The 21,171-nt window shown below is 32.3% G+C and overlaps 3 protein-coding genes across 3 annotated transcripts; all 3 read left to right on the forward strand.

The window, feature by feature from the left end:
• Positions 1–2,940: 2,940 nt before the first annotated feature.
• On the forward strand, positions 2,941–6,644 carry LOC149885290 (uncharacterized). Its single transcript, XM_090096011.1, has 2 exons — positions 2,941–6,398; positions 6,500–6,644. The coding sequence occupies exons 1-2, from the start codon at positions 3,080–3,082 to the stop codon at positions 6,580–6,582; spliced, it is 3,402 nt and encodes a 1,133-aa protein (XP_089952137.1). The 5' UTR covers positions 2,941–3,079; the 3' UTR covers positions 6,583–6,644.
• Positions 6,645–16,167: 9,523 nt separating this feature from the next.
• On the forward strand, positions 16,168–17,810 carry LOC149885291 (uncharacterized). Its single transcript, XM_090094661.1, has 2 exons — positions 16,168–16,787; positions 17,036–17,810. The coding sequence occupies exons 1-2, from the start codon at positions 16,168–16,170 to the stop codon at positions 17,808–17,810; spliced, it is 1,395 nt and encodes a 464-aa protein (XP_089950787.1).
• Positions 17,811–17,940: 130 nt separating this feature from the next.
• LOC149885292 (uncharacterized) lies at positions 17,941–18,835 on the forward strand. Its single transcript, XM_090094662.1, has 2 exons — positions 17,941–18,376; positions 18,732–18,835. Exons 1-2 carry the CDS (start codon positions 17,941–17,943, stop codon positions 18,833–18,835), a joined length of 540 nt encoding a protein of 179 aa, XP_089950788.1.
• The last annotated feature ends 2,336 nt before the right edge of the window (positions 18,836–21,171 follow it).

Here is a 21,171-nt window from a genome sequence, read left to right on the forward strand (position 1 = left end):
CGATATCAAAGTTTTTCTCTCCAAATAATTAGAATATTAAATATTAAATATATAAAAAATTAGAATATTAAATAGGTCATAAAAAAAATTTAAAACCTATTTAATATTCTAATTATTTGAACAGACAACAGTTATTTCAATTACATTTATTGATTTACAGAATACTGCTATACCTCGCTATATTAACAGCACAGACATGTACTAACAGTACAGCGAGTCAAAGCAGTAGGCTATACCTCGCTATATTTCGCTAAACCTCGCTATACTGACCATTTGGTACGTTTTTTCTAGGGCATTTCCATTTTTTTGTATTTGTTGATTGTCCCATTTGTTTCGCATATATTCTAAGACTTATTCCATTTTTTTAAAAAGTATAAAACCCATCAATTATTGTTTTTTAAGTAATTAATAAGTTATTAATGCTTTAAAAATATTGCTTAGTTGCAAAACTGAAACTGGGGATCAGTAACACCAGTTTTGGTTGCTAGGCTTTTGGTGTGGTGAAGTATTTCGTCTGTCCAGTTTACCGTAGTAAATCTATATTATACAGCTTCTTTGTAGCGCAACTGGTAACATAGGCAACTAAGGCTAATGTATTTTGGAACTTTAAGGGTAAGGAGGATAAAGATCTTACCCGAAATCCATCTTACTGCACTGTTGGGCTGACAATCTAACAGTGCTGACGGACACTTTGACTAGTTGCAGCAGTTGAAGTAGCGAATGAAGTGCCCCCGATCGGAATTGGGTGGAGCAACAGTTAAAGACAAAATAGGAGTAGTTGTCAGAACACAGGAGATATCCGTAATTGTGCACCTAGGTGGTAATTTGCATAGTCACTTTAGTCAAGCGACATTTAACGCCGGTAAAAATTTCAGATGCCAAAACGTATTTTGGTGTTAAGGTTTCCTACAAGTACATAAAAAGTGCAGAGAATATGGTATAATGCTGAGGAACAAATACATAAACCGCAAATATTGTCTTTGCAGTTTTTGAATTTGCACTTGTTCGATAAAAATACATTATGTCATATATAAAAATTGGGAAAACGGAAATAGAAAATTTAGACGGTCAGATAGTCGATAAGTCCAATAGTTGTTTTTTTAGTCCGATAGTCTGGTACTTTTTACTTAGTCCAATATTTATTGGAATATCGGATATCTAATATTGCTAGTCCGGTAGTCGAAGTCCGATACATATGTTTTTATATATTAGTCCTATTATCTGATATCTTTTTTCTTAGTCCGATACTAGCAGAATATCGGAACTTTTATCGGAATTGCTCACCTCTGGTATTTAATGATACTTTATTTTATGTGTTTATCTCCATCTATTTTAGCTACTGTATACGAAGTTGCCAGAAGTGCTTACTTACTTTAATATGGTGACGGTGTAACAACCTTTGCAGAAAGGTATGTTACAGCAACACCATAGTAATTAGTAAAATGTTTCCCCGCTTTATTTGTTGAAGTTTAAATAAAGAACAAATAGAAGAAACTAAAGAATAGAAAAAAAGAAACTATAATAGCTGAAATGTGACAATATTGGAAATTTATTTATGCACCTTTTAATTCTTAATTAACCAATGTTGTGCCCTAGAAAGTTAATAACAAAACTATACGGTTAGCAGCACAGCTGTGTCTACAATAGTTTATGAACTTTGTATTCTTGGTTTTTGTTGCTAGGTATCAGAAATGAACAAACGCTGGAGGAACTATAAGTTTTGCGCTGTGAGTTACACACGACTAAGACCTTTGTTCCAGCAAAATCACAAAAATAATGTTACTTTTACTTTAGTTACTTTTACTTTAGTTACTTTTACTCTGTGAAACTATGTTTTTTTAGGTAATAAATTTATATATTGTATATAATTTACAATTATATATAATTAAATGCATTAATTAAATATAATGCTTCAAACTGAAATCTTACTTTACATAAGTAAACTCTACTACATGTGAAAAACATTCATTAAGAATTACTACCATATTATCATAATATATTTATATATAATATTATGGTATCATATATTTATATCATAAATCATTATATCATATATTTGTATCATATACGATTGCATTATATATTTATATCATATATTATACTACCATATTGAAATAAAAAATCCTACTAAGTTTGAGTTGAAGTTTAAGTTTATGTTTTAGTTTTTTGTAAAAACTAGTGTTGCAATTGGACATTTGCTTTTGTTATGTAAAAATTCGTGTTGCTATTGGACATTTGATGGTTCCAGCATTAAGGTACTAAAACGTATAAGTCAGAATTTCAAAGCAAAGTTTATGCAGGACTTGTAAATTAGCAGTATCAATTTACAAAAACTAAAGTCATAACAATAGTTGATAGTTAACAGAGAGCTTATATAAAAAATGTATCTCAAAGAATAAAATAGAATATCAGTCTCAAAATATAAATAAAATCAAAGTTTTTCTTCTCAAAAGATCACTAGTTTTATTCTATTAAACTAGTTGGTTGTTTTCATATGCTATAGCTGTTTACCATGCATTTGTCTTCCGGTACTCTGCATTTGATAGTTAAGAAATAAAAGATTAATTTTACATGAAGATATTAAGATTAATATACTTGTAAGGAAAACCATGCATATTATAATGTAGAAAAATATTATGAGTGATAAATAAACTGTTTTAATATAAGATATAGATATATTTTATTATAATAAATAGAATATTATCTAAAATGTTACATAAAAAAATCATAAGAAAAGCATTAGTTCTTGGCAATTTTTTGCTTTTCACAGCCTTCGACTAATTCAGCCACCTCATGAAAGACTAAACTGGTTTAAAAAACTTTAAAGTAAACAAAAATATCACATGATTGCAAAATGATGCGTTAGTTTGTTTTCGAACAGCTTCCAAATATTTTTGAAATTTGAAACAGCGATTGAATCAGCCAATCAAATTTCAGCGATTGAATCAGCTTTCTACAAAAGGAGAATTGAATTTAAAGTGCAATTTCATTTTAGTTGTTATATATATATATATAGAAAGAGAAACAAATGGAAATTTAGTATAAATATGTTTATTCTATATTTATAGCTTTAAGTCCGATGAAACTACTTTTGATAACTGTATTACAATCGCTTACTTCAATCGCATGTCTTGATATAAACGATGGTTTTTCTCGTACGATTGTAGTAGACTCTAACTTTAAGAGCAGAACATGTACAAAAACGTTTGATTGGCATTGTCCGAGCATACAAGAGGCTTTTCAACATTTAGTTGACAACACAAGCATAATATTAAAAGACAACCAGGTTCTATCAGAAAACCAAACTCTTAAGAATATTAATGGGCTTTTGATAACTGGATCTATGGACAATATTTCTTTGACGTGCATTAAGAATAACACTGGTATTTTTGTTGATGATTGCAAAAATATTTCATTCACGCGAATTACAATTCAAAAATGCGGTTTGATCAAAACCGAAGACGACGTGCGTTTATCTGCAGCTCTTTACTTTAAAAGAGTTACAAATGTTTCCTTCTTTAAAGTGGGGTTTACTGGGAACATTGGATACTCAACTGTATTGTTTGAGAGTTCGGGAGAAGCAAGTTTTAGTCACGTGATTTACGAGAACAACTCAATACCAGCAAGTATTCAATTTGGAGGTGGAGCCCTTATTATCCAAAAAAATTCTTCATTCATTGCCATTATAAGTTTTAAGGATTGCATATTTAGATTTAACTCAGGTTACTCCAACTACTTACAATCTAATGCGGACTCTTTTATACTCGGATCAGGATTAAGTGTGGCATTTCGTGGAGCCAGTAAAAATAATACGTTGAAAATCATCAGTTGCCAGTTCCTGAACAATACAGGCATATTTGGAGCTGGGTTTTTATTACTTTTTATAGATTTCTCGAACAACAATATAGTTCTGGTAAAAAACACAACTTTTACCAAAAATCGAGCAGTATTGCAAGGAGGGGCGTTTAGAATTTACAATTCAATACCTGATTCAAATATAAACAATGAAGTAGGTTTCACAAACTGCAACTTTTCACACAATCACGCACCGCTTGGCGGTGCTTTAAGTCACTATAGCGAAACAATCATGATGAATGTATCTTATTCCGACTGCGTTTTTTATTGCAACAATGGAACGGTAGGACAATCTATATACGCCGAGAGCTCTAACCTGGTGTTTAGTTCAGTGAATGTATCAGAAAAACCTCTCTCCCCACAGAACTTACCCAGCTTTGTTGGGTATGCCGCTTTGTTTGCACTTTATTGCAAAGTTTTTTTCCGTAACTACAACTACATTACGCTGATCTCAAATACGGCGATAGTTTTGGACATGTCAGACGTTATAATTAATGGTGAGCTCCATCTTTGGAACAACAACGGTGTTAAAGGGGCAGCACTCGCGTTGTTCGAGCATTCTAGAATACATGTGCAAAAAAACGCCACCATGACCGTTCTTAACTGCACAGCATTCAAGGGCGGTGGAATCTACGTAGAGTCAACTGGGCCTTTCGGAACTAACTTGACAGAGGATCTTTTAGGATACAGCTGTTTTATGAACATTGAAAAAACAGGCAGTGTGACATTTAGAAACAATACTTCGCTACAGGACGGCGAGAATGATATATTTGTAACTTCATTGAGAAACTGTATGAAAAGTGGACAAAGCTTAATCGTGCTTCAGAAGAAGTTTGGCACACGTTTGATCGTTACAAACCCAATCACGCTGCAGCTAAACTCATCGGACTGGAAGGACAAATACCCTGGTGAGCTTTTCAAACCTTCGCTATTTTTGAGAGACGAGTTAAACAACCCCGTTTCGACTGTTGTGGACGTTGTTGTGGATGACTCCGCAGTCTGTTACTCTACGTTCGTAGCAAACAACTCCATAGAGTTCGTGCTAACGGGAGAACCTAGAACTGCGTTCACTGTAGCTGTTTACTTTGAAAACGTCGTTGCTAAACTGCGTGGCGATCGCAAGTATTGCCCATTTGCCTACTCCTATTCAAAAGGTAAAAAAGAATGCGTTTGTAGTAACGCGAAAAACCGTAAAAAAGGACTGTTTTGCAATGCTGACGGAAGCGTTTCAATCTTAGATGGGATGTACGCGAATATTTCTGAAAGAGGTGTTGCACAGGACGCTGAAACAACCTACCCATGCCCACAAGGTTATTGCAAACCGTGTGATCGTTTGTCTTGTAACTTAAACACGTCTGACTCTAATCAACAATGTAACAGTGGAAGACACGGTTATTTGTGTTCTGTGTGTTCCTCAAACACGACAGTAGCACTCGGCAGCGAACGTTGTCTTCCGAGATGTGGCGATTACAACTGGTTGTTGTGGCTGCTACTTTTCTTCGCCGGCATATTCCTGTTCACTTGTTTTTGTATGGTCTTCTTGAACGTGTGCATTTACGAGAACTGGATTAACTCTTTCATTTACTTTTACCAAGTTCTACCGTACCATTTAAGCAAGAACGTGTTTAACCAGTCGCCCTTGTTGTGCGCAATTACTGGTATTATTAGCTTTAACGGATTGCAGCAAAACAGAATGACGAATGACATTTGTCTTTTTAACGATTGGAATAACTTAGATAAGACGTTTTTTAACTATTTTTTCCCTGTGTGTTTGTTTGTTTCCTTGATCATAATTTCAAACATCAGTTGCTTACACCAAAAGCTAATTGAATACAGCAAAAGAGTCCAGAGAGTTTTAGAAAGGAACGCAGAAGCAGAAAATACTCACCTACTGAAGGTGTTTACAGCGATACTGATTTTTACGTATGCTGACATTACCAGAATCTCACTCGCTATACTTCAACCTGTTAAATTTCCCGGAGAACCTGACCGCCCGTATGTTTATGCTGTACACCACTACGGAGATAGAATTCATGGTTTTTACATGTTGATAGCAGTGCTGTGCATTTTGCTTATCGTTATAGGGTTTCCGCTGGTATTAATGACTAACTTTTGGAAACAATGGAGGTTCTTTAAAATAATTGCACGTCAACACGGAATGCTAGAGTCTTTTCGCGGAAAGTTCGCTGATGACTTTCGCGTTTTTGTATCGTTTTATTTTTTTTCGCAGCTATTAATTATAATTCTTAGTAAATTTGCGCGAGACGAATTTGTCACTCTGACCTCTACCGTTTTGTTTGTTACATTTGCGACATGTTTCCCATTCAAAGATCAAGCTACGAACTATTTCGACTCCTTTCTATTGTTTTTGCTAGCGTTGTTTGCCATTCTTCGCGACGGAACATTCCCGATTCTCAACGACAAACTGTATTACAAATTAGTCAAAGCACTTGATTGTGTAACTTTCTCATTAGTTTTTTTACCGTGTTTAATTGTGCCGGTGAGATGGTTTTTTCGTTTCATGAGACCCCAAATAAGAGCAGGTAAGTTCTTGAGGTTTTCGTCTTTTTCAACGAAGCTCTGACATTTTGATATTTGTTCATTTACTCAACAAACAATGCCTTAATACTTTTTATTATTTCAGCTCGCCAAAATATTATAGAAAATGAGCCACTTTTGATAAACGAAAATGTTGCAGATACACACGAAATCCAATGGACCGATTGACTTGCATGTAACTTTTGTTTTTGTTTTTGAATATAATGTAAATATATTCGGTTTCTTAACAACAGCTTGTTTCGCTCATTAGTAATGCTATTCTGTTTTATAAAAATCAATTTTTATGTAATTTACAGAGTCTTAGCGTGAAAACAATATGTTAGTTTTACGTTATGTTTTTCAAAAATACAAAGTGTTGAAAATAAAACGAAGAAAAGTAAAAAATACAAACAAAAACTAAAAACAAAAAAGAGATAAATATAAGCTCCGAATCAAAAGAAAATACAAAAGTATGGCCCACGTTTGGTAAGTCACTGAAACTTACGTAACGACGTTTTTTTGGTAAATTATTTTAATTTTTCTCTAAAGTACTTTTTACATTTTTAAAAATTAAAAAAAAAAAAAAAGAAATGGAAAAAGTTGTAAAATTAAAGTAAACAAATAGAGATATTATATAATAATAATAATTATGTAATAGCCTTATTTCCAACACATCTTTTTCTTTAAATGTGCCGAATATAATTAAACGTGTTGGCTGGGCATTTATAAAATATTTGCTCCGTTTTTTTAAATAAATTTTGTTGACGGTTACTTTATTTCTTTATTTTATTTTACTTTATTTCTAGCTCGTAAGCCACTTTAGCTTTCTTAGAACTTCGAGTGTTGAAATGGCTGACGATTTTGTCATTTTATATAATTGCAGTTCAAAATAATAGTATGCAGATAAAAAATGGATGAATTTTTAAAGAAAATGCATTTACTTTCAACAATAAAAATCTGTTTAGATCAGCCCGTTTGCCTGTAACGAGATCTTGTCTGATTTATAAGAATTTGTATGTATACAAAAAGCGGTGCGGCCAGATTGGGCTGAAATCAAATATTTTAATGTATATTTAAAAGAGCTGGGCAACCGCTATTTTTTTTGGTCCGATATCCGAAAGTCCGACAGTTTGATTTCCTTATCCGCTTTCGGTAGTCCGATAGTTTTCCTAATTTGCCCGTCCGATAATCGATATTTCAATAGTCAGAAATCTTACAAAAAACTTGAAAGCTTTTTTTTGATTAATTTAACCAATCTGGAAAAAAATGCACTTTTAATAAGTTTTTCAAAATTAAAAGAATGACTTTAGATTTACAACGAGTACAGAACCTAACATACAAAGTTTAACAAATGGAGGGTGGATAATTGATTTTATAGCTTATGTATTTTTTTGTGAATTTTTTTGACAAAAAAAATATAAGCTATAAAATCAATTATCCACCCTCCCATCAGGGCCATCCAGCTCTCGTCCAGCAAGTAGAGATTGAGGAACACTATTTTCTCAAAGTTAACAGCCGTCGGATCACTAATAGGGTAGATTAGGGTGTTATAATCATCTGAGTAATATGAGCCTACGCGAAGTTTTCTATTTTGCATTTAATAAATTTCCAGAATTTTGGTTATATAATGATTTTTATATAGTAGTTATATAAAGAAGTTAATTAAGTTTATAGAGGAATGCATTTACTAGAGTGTATCTTCTAAAACGCATATAAATAATTTGATTTGCTAAAATATCCTCGATACACAAGAAATGATCTTAGGGATGGCACTTTTACTTATTTTGATGTAAAAAAAAAATTACTTTAAAAAAAAAATTACTTTACATAACTTAGATTAAATTATGAAATATATTTACATTTTAAAGTAATTCATTTTTTAAAAAATAACATTATATTACGTGTAAAATGACTTACATAAAGTTAATTTTAAAAATGCGTAACTTATTAAAAACTTATTAAAAATGTAGTTTACATAAAAGAGTTATTTACTTTTTGTAAATTACTTTTAAAAGTAAGCCGTGTGAAAGTAATTTACTTTAAAAAGTAATTTAGATTTATACTTATGCAAACAGTTTGTATCGAAATGTAATTTACTTTTTACATGTAAAAGTAAATTATTTTTGAAAGTGATCTTACGTAAATATAAGATTTTAAAAAAGTCATATTTACTTTAAAAAGTAAGAGAATACAGCATCGTAATATGAAATTACTTTTATGCGTAAAAGTAACAAAAATTAATATAAGCAACTTACACAAAAACTATTTAAAAAAAAAACTAGTTACCATTACAAGTAAATGTAAATTTTTATCATTGAAATACTATACTTTACTTAGTAAGTAAGTAAAAAGTAAGTTATTTTATTTACTTTTATCAAGTAACAAAGTCATTTTATGTTGTTTTAACATACTGATTGGTAAGAAAAACAGCGTATTAAGGAGAATTGCCTGCTTCTGGGTACTTCTGGGTTATAATGTTAGGAATTATTCTGCGTGTATGCGGACCATTTTTGTGGAGGGGTTTTGTAAATTGGGGGCAAGTTTAATAAACATGGTGGGTTGCTTCCTATCCATGCCAATCCTTGACTACGTCACTTTTCCGAAAGAGCGCACTTTTTCGAAAACTTCCTTTATATTGCGCTTTTTGATTAAACATTATTTTTTATGGTGATATAACGCATCAGCGTTAATAATCCCTTCCGGCGGCAAAGTAAGATTATGCCGAAACACGAACTCTTTTTGGAGGTGCAAAGAATTGCCGTCCGCCTCCCAAAATATTTTTGCGGGCAGAATGTTTTTGCCTCTGCTTACAGTAGCTTTCGCCTTCCGATTGGCGGCCACTGCTGGAAATTTTTTTAGGAGGCTGGCGCCAACCAAAAGGTGAAAACCGCTGGCGTTTGCCATCAGAAGTTATATTGTATGCAAAAAGATGAAAAGGTTGCCTTCAGTGGTTTCCACTTCTTAACTTGCGTCGGCCGCCAAAGGGAAGGGGGTGGGCGCAAATTTTCGCTTCCTGTCGCCAGAAAAAATGGAAGAAAGTTAAACGTTTGTTTTTACATTATTAAGCAATTTAAAGATTAATTAGTGCAAAATACATTTTTTCAAAAAGTATATTTTTATGCGGAGAGAGAAAACCTCATAATGACAGTAAGCAATTCTGTCGCAAAAAATATATTCTATTTAGGAAATAAAATATTCCGTCTTTATGAAAACTTTAGTTATTGAAAAAATTCAATTAAAGCCGTTAATCGACTCTAACGTCCCTAAACATATTTTATAATTCGTTTAACGTATTATCAAATATTTTTAGTGTGGGACATGGACCTTTCAAAAAGTTTTGCAAAAATTATAAATCAAGTATAATTTATTTGATTAAAAACGATTTCCGTCAGGGACATCGGAGGCCGATAGACTTTCTAGTAAAGGCTTATGCACCCAAATAATTTTCATTTTGGTCATCGTGGTTGTTGTTATCTACCACACTGAATAACAACAACCACTTTAACGCTATTAACAAGAACCACGCTGAATATTATTAATTCGAAATTTAGAAAATGATTGTAAAATGCAGACCAATTTAGTCTAACTGTATGAAAAGTCTGAATCAAAAACAAAAAACTAGTCAGTGTTTTAAAACAAATTACAACTAAAATTTTGACACTTTTAAAGCAAATTAAAAGCCAAATAAGATTTGATTGCTTTTGTTTAAGAATATAATAAAATGTACAATTATACAAACGAAATCAATCGCTGAAGCAAGAAAAAGGCAGCAATTAACCATATCGCTAAGTCCCATTTGAAACGTATTTTATAAACCCGTAGAATTATAGCCAAATAAATCTTCAAAAAATATCCCTTATTATTAGGTACAACTTAAAAAAAAATGCTCCTTATAATAAAAAAACAACCCCATAAATCGCTGGGGAGTGGGAGAGCCTAGCCACGGCCCTGTTTGCAAATGCTAAAATGTTTAGGAACTACATAAATAATATATTAAAAGAAAATAATAATAACTGATAGTTAAAACAAATGCTATAATGTGTTAAAGTAATCGCACAATTTTTCTGGTTTGTCAAATCGCCGAACCCCGCATTGGCATTTTTAAAAGACATATTTCATAATAAAATGTATAAAATTTCTTCCAGATCATCATAATATAAAAATATAAAATACAAATTACATAAGTGAAATATGAAAATTATGAAAAATATAAAATACAAACTATATAAGCGAATTACTTCCATTCTGAGTTACATTAAATATCAAATTTTGAAGTAAGTTTAATCATATCTTCTCTTTAAGGAGCATTGAGTAACGTAAGTTTCTTGAGCTCATGTTACATCTTTCTTTTCGATGAATAAAGTTAGCAACACTGAATGAGGAGATTCTGGCCCTACGGAACTAGCAGGCGAAGTACAAACCACTCTTGCTTTAGAGGCTAACATTGGAATATCTTTTTCATATTTGTACCAAAATTCATCAAATTTCCAATTTTTTTGCTTTAAAGCGTAATTGAATAAAGACAAATCTTCTTTGATATTTCGCTTTGATTGTGTTTTTATGTTTTAAATTATGCTTAAATAATAAAATTAAATTTATATTTATTCAATGTAGATAAACTTAGTATCTGGAGTTATTTGTCAATAACTGATGATCAGACTATTTTAAACAAAAACGTTTTTAAGGGCTGAGAAGGTAAGTTTATTATCTTTGTTGTAATAGCTCTAAACTTAACTGTTTCAATATTTTCATTAAATATCATTGTCTGTTTTCAGGTAAAAGTTAGAAGTTTGCAGACTGCAACGTAAATCGATTTTCAACACATTATGGCTTTCCGAGTATATTTAGTTTTCGATTGAAATGAGAATAAACTAAACTTAAAGATATGTTTAAAATTAACTATTTATTTTATATTTTAAATGTTTGCTAAACGCAAGTTAAGCAATAACCTATATACAAATATTTTATATATTCTGCTTTAAATAAAAAAATATTATTGTGACTTTAATATTCATATTGTAATTGTAAATTGCAATCTTAAAATGATTTTTATTGTAACTTCTGATTATTCTATTTGTTCACCGAGCTTAAGCGTTGCCACGTATGACCTAATGATTACAGTTGGGGTAGTGTTTTTTGGTGCAAGGAGAATTTTAGTATAATAAATTCGTATTTAATGGCTATATACCAATGCACAATGTCAAAAGGTATTTGATGTGCCTTCCAGGCATCGGCAGGATTTGCCATTCTTTTATGAGTAAATATTGCGCTGAAAGATATATTCAATTTTGCTAACGATAAATGCGTTCTATTCAAACAAAAATACAAAAATAATATGTATATCAATGCATTCAAATCTTAGCCAAAACTTATTATGCTATTCCGCTATCGCTTTATCATCGGTTTGCCGCTGACAGACCGTTGTTCAAAAGTTGTCGATTTGCCGCCATCGGTCCGCTGCCGAACCGCCTGCAGCTTTCCGATAACGGACCGATGTAAATACGATCTGCAAGCCTACGCGGCAACGCAGCACGGCATAAGTGCTGACAGTGGTCCGTTGTTGGTATGAATGAAGAACTGATATCTGGTTTGAACACTTCATAAAATTTACACAACCATCAAATTGCATTACATCAACTTTACTAATATTAGATGGCATGGCAGCCATCAAAATAATGTGATCGTATTAAGCCTTTTAAGTCATTTTACCCATAAAGTACAGCCTCTAGATATCTCATTTTTTAAATCACTAAGATCGAGATACAATTCAGTTGAACAGACATGGAATCGCCATCTAGGAGTTGGTTCTGCAAAATATGTACTAGAAAGCGTAAACTGAAAAGTGTTTTTGTTGCAGCTGCAAATAAAACCTGACTTAGCAATTACGTGTTTATAAAGAGACTTATTTTGATAAATATTATAAAACAATCTTATGTTATTGCATTATGTTTATTTTATGTTAACAAGCATTGTATGTTATTATATTATGATTGACATAATATTTTGTGACTAAACAATCAGAAATCTTTTTTTTGTTGTATAGCAACTGCAAACTTTTAAAATTTGTCTAAAAATAGGTAATGCTATGTTATTAGATGCTAAACTGATTACTTTATCATTTTTCTCCAAATCTCTATTAAATGCATCATTTCGGATTGTTTTTTTTTGGTTAATTTAACATTTTTCACCTACTAATTTGAAGCGCTCATTTTACCCAGTGGTCCAGGAAATATGAGCACTTTTGGTGTTTTGTAAAAACCTCTGTTTTTTTAAGAAAATATTTCTTGTACTCAAAATTGAAAGTGGATTGTGAGTGGTGACCTATAAAGATTGTTTATGGTCAAAAACTTTGGGTTCAGCATAATTATTTTGGAAAGAATTCCCCTTTTCATTTAAGGTGCTCATTATATCCCAACCTACCCTAGCCCTGGTTGCTTATAACCTGTCATAAATCATACTAACGATCAAATTATTTGCTTTACTATATAAATTGTTATGCATTAATTTTATATAAATTGTTATGTATTAATCGCAGGCATTTTGCAGATTATATGCTCTATAGTTTGAAGCATATGGGTTGTCAGAAACAAAATGGACAATGGAATAGTTTAGCTGCTTTAGCTTTCTTGGAACTTTGAGTGTTGAAATGGCTAACAAATTTCATCTCTTACATCACTGCAGTTCTAATTAATAGTATGCAATTAAAAAATGAATGAATTGTCATTGAAGATGCATTTACTTTTAACAAAAGCAAATTTTTTTGGTAAGCCTGTTCGACATTAACGAGATTTTGTCCATTTAATAAGATTTTGTATGCATGCAATCAGCGGAGCAGCCAAAATTTAGGGTAAAGTCAGAGACTGAAAGGTATTCTTAACAACAGTTCATTTTAAATGTTTTTCTTCATCTATTTAAATGACTGCATACGAAGTTGCCAGAAGTGCCTTTCTATTTAAACATGGTGACGCTGCACACACGGAAAATATGATAATTTAGATGGAAAAAATTAAATTTTCGAATACCCACCAAGATATACCAAAATCATTTTAAAATATCAATAAAAGCGATGGAGTTACCCCCGGCAAGCAATAGTTATAAAACAGCAATCAACAGTCCTTTGTGCTGTCACTCAAAAAACAGCTTTTCTACGGCGAAATCACAGCTCCCAAATTGATGCCTGTGGAAATGATGTAAACAGAAAGTTGTTGTGTTATCATTACCTATTTAGAATTTGTAACTTTCATGTGTGTTTCATGTGTGTTTCATGTGTGTTTCATGTGTGTTTCTTTGAGTAAGCTCTTCCATATAACAATGAAGGTAGTAATGAATGGAACAACAAAGGAACAATGAAGGTAGTAATAATTTGTATAAATTTTTACTAGAAAATGTTGAGAAATAGTATTAAGTAGAATTATTATTTAAAATTGCGCGGATTTCACAAACCGTTACAAAAAAGTACTTGGAGGTCCCGCTTTAATGTTTCCCCCTGGAATGTTAAGTAATCTCTTGTTGAATGTTTTCGCAAAAATATAAATCACTAATAGTCACATAGTAAAAAAAAACATGTTGATCAACACAGCGGCAAGCATAATCAACACAGTGGCAAGCACGATGCAAAGATGCTAAAGATAATGTAAAATTACAAAAAAATCTAGCTACAACAAAGTTTTAACAAGAAATGGGTCTTGCCGTTGATCAACCAAACCAGGACGGTGGTAACAGCAACGGTGGCAATACCGCTCGCAAATTTTTTGACAATACTGACAAGGTATCAGAAATAACAGAGTCTGATATTAGGATATTGGAAAGATTCTCGAATACTTTATGTACACTGTCAAGTTGTAATTGTATGAAAGTAGATGCCATTTTAAAAACAATATTTTAGCAGATGTGGGCACTTCCGAAAAAAGTTCCAATATTCCGATATTCTGCTAGTATCGGACTAAGAAAAAAGATATCAGATAATAGGACTAATATATAAAAATATGTGTATCGGACTTCGACTACCGGACTAGCAATATTAGATATCCGATATTCCAATAACTATCGGACTAAGTAAAAAGTACCAGACTATCGGACTAAAAAAACAACTATCGGACTTCGACTATCTAACCCTCTAAATTTTCTATTTCCGTTTTCCTAAATTTTTATAAATGAAATAAATTATTTTTATCGAACAAGTGCAAATTCAAAAACAGCAAAGACAACATTTGCGGTTTATGTATTTGTTCCTCAGCATTATCCCATATTCTCTGCACTTTTATGCACTTGTATGTACATGAAGGAAACGTTAACACCCAAATGCGTTTCAGCAAGGTGGCATCTGAAATTTTTACCGGTGTTAAACGTCGCTTGACTAAAGTGACTATGCAAAGTACCACCTGGGTGCACAATTGCACATATCTCCTGTGTTCTGACAACTTTAACTGTTGCTCCATCCCTTTCCGACCGGGGGCACGTCATTCTCTATTTCAACTGCTGCAACAATTCAAAGTGTCCGTCAGCGCTGTTAGATTGTCAGCCCAACAGCGCAGTAAGGTGGATTTCGGGTAAGATCTTTATCCTCCTTACCCTTAAAGTTCCAAAATACATTGGCCATAGTTGCTTAAGTTACCAATTGCGCTACGAAGAAGCTGCATAAATATAGATTTACTACAGTAAACTGGACAGACGAAATACTTCACTACACCAAAAGCCTAGCAACCAAAACCGGTGTTACTGATCCCCAGTTTCAGTTTTGCAACTAAGCAATATTTTTAAAGCATTAATAACTTATTAATTACTTAAAAAACAATAATTGATGGGTTTTATACTTTTTAAAAAAATGGGACAAATCTTAGAATATTCGCGAAACAAATGGGACAATCAATAAATACAAAGAAATGGAAATGTCCTGGCAAAAATGTACCATATGTTGAGTATAGCGAAGTATAGCGAGGTATAGCGAGGTACAGCCTACTGCTATGCCTCGCTATACTGTTAGTACATGTCTATGCTATCAGTGTTGCGAGGTATAGCAGTATTCTGTAAATCAGTAAATGTAATTGAAATAACTGTTGTCTGTTCAAATAATTAGAATAATAAATAGGTTTTAAATTTTTTTATGACCTATTTAATATTCTAATTTTTTATATATTTAATATTCTAATTATTTGGAGAGAAAAACTTTGATATTGAAATGTTTCATTAATTGATTCATTTTATTATTTCATTAAATTTAAATTTCTGTAAACAACTGCAACTAGATATCATATAGATCAAGTACTCTGCGACTTCACTACCCTCACCAACAGCTTAGAGAAAGTCAATCGTGTGACCATCTCTACAGACAGCTGATCCGCCCACAACAGAAGCTTTCTTGGCATGACTGTCCACTGGTGTTGTGTTCAAACGTAGGCAAACGTAGAGTTCGTACTACCAATATTAATTCTGTGAAGCGTCTTATTGATAAGGTTTTTGAAGGCATTGAGGACTTCAATTCAGATGATAACACCATTGATATCCTGACTAGTTTACGTGACACTCTTATTGAAAAATTTACCAAAGTACAACATTTAAATGAAGAAATCACATATTTAATTGAAAATGAAACTGAATTACAAGAAGAAGAAAATTTAGCTACAGGTTTTGTCATATTTTATCGTACAAAACTTGCTGAAATTAATAAATTTATAAATAAACAGCTTTACACCTAAACCTGAAACTAAAGTCCTTGGTATATCCTGGAACAAACAAAAGGATATTCTAATTTTTTGCTTTAAAGATTTAATGAAAATGGCAGTTGATATTCCAAGGAAAAGAGAAGTTCTTAAATTTGTTGCAAGTATATATGATCCATTAGGACTTATAAATCCAGTAGTAGTTAAATTAAAAGTTTTGTTCCAAAATTTAAGTGTTAGCAAGATGAGTTGGGAAGATTATCTTGATGAAGAAAATTTAACCGAGTGGCAATCTATTTTAAATGACTTTTTTTCTTCAAGCAATTTGATGGTTCCACGGTGGTATCTTAACTCTACAAATTTTTTGCCTAACTATAAACTCAAACTTCATGGTTTCTCCAATGCAAGCAATAAGGCATATGGATGTTGTATCTATATTCGAATTTTTGATGAGACACATTCTTGTTCTACTTTGATTGCCTCTAAATCGAGAGTAGCCTCATTAAGTAAAACAACTATACCTCGTCTTGAACTTAGTGCTATTTTATTACTAGCCGAATTGATGATTAATGTTGAAAATAAGCTTGAAAGTGTGTATAACATTTCTCGGATTATTTGTTGGACTGATTCAACAATTTGCCTTCATTGGATTAACAATTCAGCTAAGAAATATGAACCTTTTGTTCAAAATAGACTTCTTAAAATTAGAGAACTTTATGGCATTGAGTCATGGAAGTATGTAGAAACACATCGGAATCCCGCAGATATTATTTCACGTGGATCATCTTTAAATAATTTTAAAGATAATTGTTTTTGGTTTAAGGGCCCAGATTTTTTAAATAGTATAACAGTTGCATGGCCAGTTTATGATTTAATTTTTGAAAGTACCAAGAATTAACTTGCATTGTTTCAAGCAGTGTACATTATCCAGACCTTTCCTTTATTGACATAGAAAAATTTAATAACTATGAACGTTTATTAAGAGTCACAGCCTGGATATTACGTTTTGTGAATAATTTGAAATTGAGATTAAGAAAACTAAATGGTTTGAAAATCTTAACTTTATTAAGTGATGAACGAGAAAAAGCAATTATTATGTGGATCAAACATGTTCAACGTGACGTTATGACTGCATCGAGCTACAAACAGTTGCGGCAAGATTTGCGCTTAGTTGAAGTGGACGGTATCGTTCGATGTGAAGGACGCTTAAAGAATGCTCCAATTCCATACAATGCAAAGTTTCCGATATTTCTACCTCGGAGCTGTTATCTTTCAAAGCTAATTATTTTGCACTGTCATGTCCTCGTGAAACACAATGGTGTGAAAGAAACACTGAATGAGTTAAGAAATAAGTTCTGGGTTCCCAAGGCTAGATGTTTAATTCAAAGTTTAATTCGGAAATGTTTTCTTTGTAGAAAGTTTGAAGGGAAGCCATACCTTTATCCTATTTCTCCACCGTTGCCTGTGAGTCGTTTGAATAACGAACATGCTTTTAAGTACACTGGAGTAGATTATGCTGGACCTTTATATGTAAAAACAGTACATGGGTCTAGCACCTTACATAAAGTCTGGATATTTTTGTTTACATGCTGCAGTTCCCGTGCACTTGTGTTAGATTTAGTTCCCGATTGTTCAGCGACAGCAACTATTCGTGGTCTGCGACGATTCTTTGCAAAACGTGGCGTTCCGTCGGAGATTTTGTCGGATAATGGCACGCAGTTCACAGCGGAGGAAAACTCAAGCTTTTGTCGCATCTAAGTCAATCAAATGGCGTTTCAATGTAGCGGCCGCCCCATGGTGGGGTGGAATATTCGAAAGACTTGTACGATCAACAAAGAGGTGTTTAAAGAAAGTACTCACCAATTCTAGACTAACCTATGAAGAATTGATGACAGTCATTCAAGAAGTCGAATGCGTCATCAATAACCGACCATTGACATTCGTTTATGAAGAGGTTGGTGACGAAGTGCTCACTCCTAACCATTTAGTGTTTGGTCGGAAGTTAAATCTGGAAGCGATAGCCGAAGATTCAAGGAATTGTGAACAAGTCGAAATAGTTGAACAACATAAACACGTTAATATGGTCTTAAGTCATTTTAGAACACGTTGGAAAGAAGAATATTTAAAGAATTTACGTGAACACCACAAAATCTCCAAAGATAATGGATCTGGACAAATCAAATGCGGAGATGTTGTCTTAATTGACGATGCCCCAAAGTCGCGAATTTTATGGAAAGTTGGAATCATAGACGAAGTGAATCTTTCTTCTGACAAAGAAGTCAGAAGCGCTACGGTACGTTACAAGCAGAACAACGAGTATAAAAGTATAAATAGGCCGGTTAACAAACTTTACCCGATTGAATGTAGTGCTGCGAACATAAACGTTTATTTATTGATGAAAGTGACATTCCCCTTTTCGTAGTTAATTAGTTAACGGGGGGGGGGGGGGGGGAGTTTTGTGTTCTGAGTATACTTAGCCGCTATGCTTCTTCTCTTATATTTTTTTGTGTGTAACGTAACACGGCACCGTGTTAGTGTGCTTGTATGTTTAAGAATAATATTTGTCTTAGGAAAAAAAAGCATTTTTATTATTGTTGTTGAGTCTCCTTTTATTATCTCTGCCATCACTATATGTACATTAACATTGTATTGATAATAACAATACAATAACTGGTGTAGTTGCAAAACTCCCAAGCGAGAAAACGTTACATGGGCATAAAATAGATTCTTGTCCAGCAGAGAAGCGATTATCTAGCCAAGGTCATGATAGATCTGCTCAATGAGTTTGCTTTCTCCAGAAAGACCTTGTGCATAGCAATGGATAACGGTGCGACTTACGTTGCTGTCTTCAAGATCAAGCTTTCTGGTGTTTTAGAGGATGAGCAGGTACGTTGGTAATCCTGACTGCTGTATTGGTCTTCTTGTTTAGTTTAAAATGATATGCTTCTTGAACAACGTTTTTTATAAATTTAAGTAACTCTGATACCCTTTAATCTGAACAAAAAAGAAATTAACTAAAATATGAATTTAGAGTCATATAAACGTCAGATAATAATAATATCTATTCATATAAAACAAAAATTAGCACATACAAAATACAGTGAAACTGAAAAGTTAAACTCATAAATATGAATCACAATGCAGTAAAAGTACAAAGTACAATTTTAAACACTTTAAGCATTTCTTTTTTTAGTCACTAGTTTCTTGTTCTGTCTGGAATTGTGCGCTTTTTTATACAAAAAATAGAGTTATCAGAAACCCCAGTTAGAATTGGAGGTTTAGGTTTTTAATTGTTAAATTTGGAATAGTTAAGTAGTAGGGAAATGGCAGAATAGAGGATGATGTCATAGATGGGAGAAAAATATATATTTTTTTCTTTTAAAAATCTAAATCTGTAATGAGAAATCAATAAGTAGTTAAATTATTTTACTTTGGGTTACAGAGAATATGTTTAAATAACATGGAAAGGATTGTTTTTTACTAATAAATAATGAGTTTATCTGAACGTGATTTTCATATTTCTTTCCATTTTTTTAGATTTTAGCATTTTATCGCCGAGGTACCTAACCAGTACTGAGTTTCTTTTTTTGTATCATAAAATTTCCAGGATTCTGATCGTGAGAATGATGTTCCTGTTGAGGAGATCGAAGGCGCGATCGAAGTGATGGCAGGTGGGGAAGATGACTTTTCAACTATATGAGAAAGTGTAGTTCAATGACCAAAAAAAGTCTGTGAAGTATGGTCTATGTTTAGGTCTCTTTTTTCTCTCAATAAAACTATCCCTAAACACAAAGGAAAAAAAAGAAAAAAAAAGTGTTTCAATCATTCTAAAAGTACTAAACAACCAGTTACAACTTCAATTTGTTTTTTCAATTTGCGGCCGTAGAGAGGCTCCTTAGTATGGGATCTGACATTTTAAGACCGAAAAGATCCGACGGCTGTTAACTTTGAGAAAATAGTGTTCCTCAATCTCTACTTGCTGGACGAGAGCTGGATGGCCCTGATGGGAGGGTGGATAATTGATTTTATAGCTTATATTTTTTTTGTCAAAAAAATTCACAAAAAAATACATAAGCTATAAAATCAATTATCCACCCTCCATTTGTTAAACTTTGTATGTTAGGTTCTGTACTCGTTGTAAATCTAAAGTCATTCTTTTAATTTTGAAAAACTTATTAAAAGTGCATTTTTTTCCAGATTGGTTAAATTAATCAAAAAAAAGCTTTCAAGTTTTTTGTAAGATTTCTGACTATTGAAATATCGATTATCGGACGGGCAAATTAGGAAAACTATCGGACTACCGAAAGCGGATAAGGAAATCAAACTGTCGGACTTTCGGATATCGGACCAAAAAAAATAGCGGTTGCCCAGCTCTTTTAAATATACATTAAAATATTTGATTTCAGCCCAATCTGGCCGCACCGCTTTTTGTATACATACAAATTCTTATAAATCAGACAAGATCTCGTTACAGGCAAACGGGCTGATCTAAACAGATTTTTATTGTTGAAAGTAAATGCATTTTCTTTAAAAATTCATCCATTTTTTATCTGCATACTATTATTTTGAACTGCAATTATATAAAATGACAAAATCGTCAGCCATTTCAACACTCGAAGTTCTAAGAAAGCTAAAGTGGCTTACGAGCTAGAAATAAAGTAAAATAAAATAAAGAAATAAAGTAACCGTCAACAAAATTTATTTAAAAAAACGGAGCAAATATTTTATAAATGCCCAGCCAACACGTTTAATTATATTCGGCACATTTAAAGAAAAAGATGTGTTGGAAATAAGGCTATTACATAATTATTATTATTATATAATATCTCTATTTGTTTACTTTAATTTTACAACTTTTTCCATTTCTTTTTTTTTTTTTTTAATTTTTAAAAATGTAAAAAGTACTTTAGAGAAAAATTAAAATAATTTACCAAAAAAACGTCGTTACGTAAGTTTCAGTGACTTACCAAACGTGGGCCATACTTTTGTATTTTCTTTTGATTCGGAGCTTATATTTATCTCTTTTTTGTTTTTAGTTTTTGTTTGTATTTTTTACTTTTCTTCGTTTTATTTTCAACACTTTGTATTTTTGAAAAACATAACGTAAAACTAACATATT

Source organism: Hydra viridissima, unplaced genomic scaffold (assembly GCF_058129835.1).
Source record: "Hydra viridissima isolate aposymbiotic clone 2 unplaced genomic scaffold, HvirCarnegie_v1 scaffold_8, whole genome shotgun sequence".
NCBI classification, from domain to species: domain Eukaryota; kingdom Metazoa; phylum Cnidaria; class Hydrozoa; order Anthoathecata; family Hydridae; genus Hydra; species Hydra viridissima.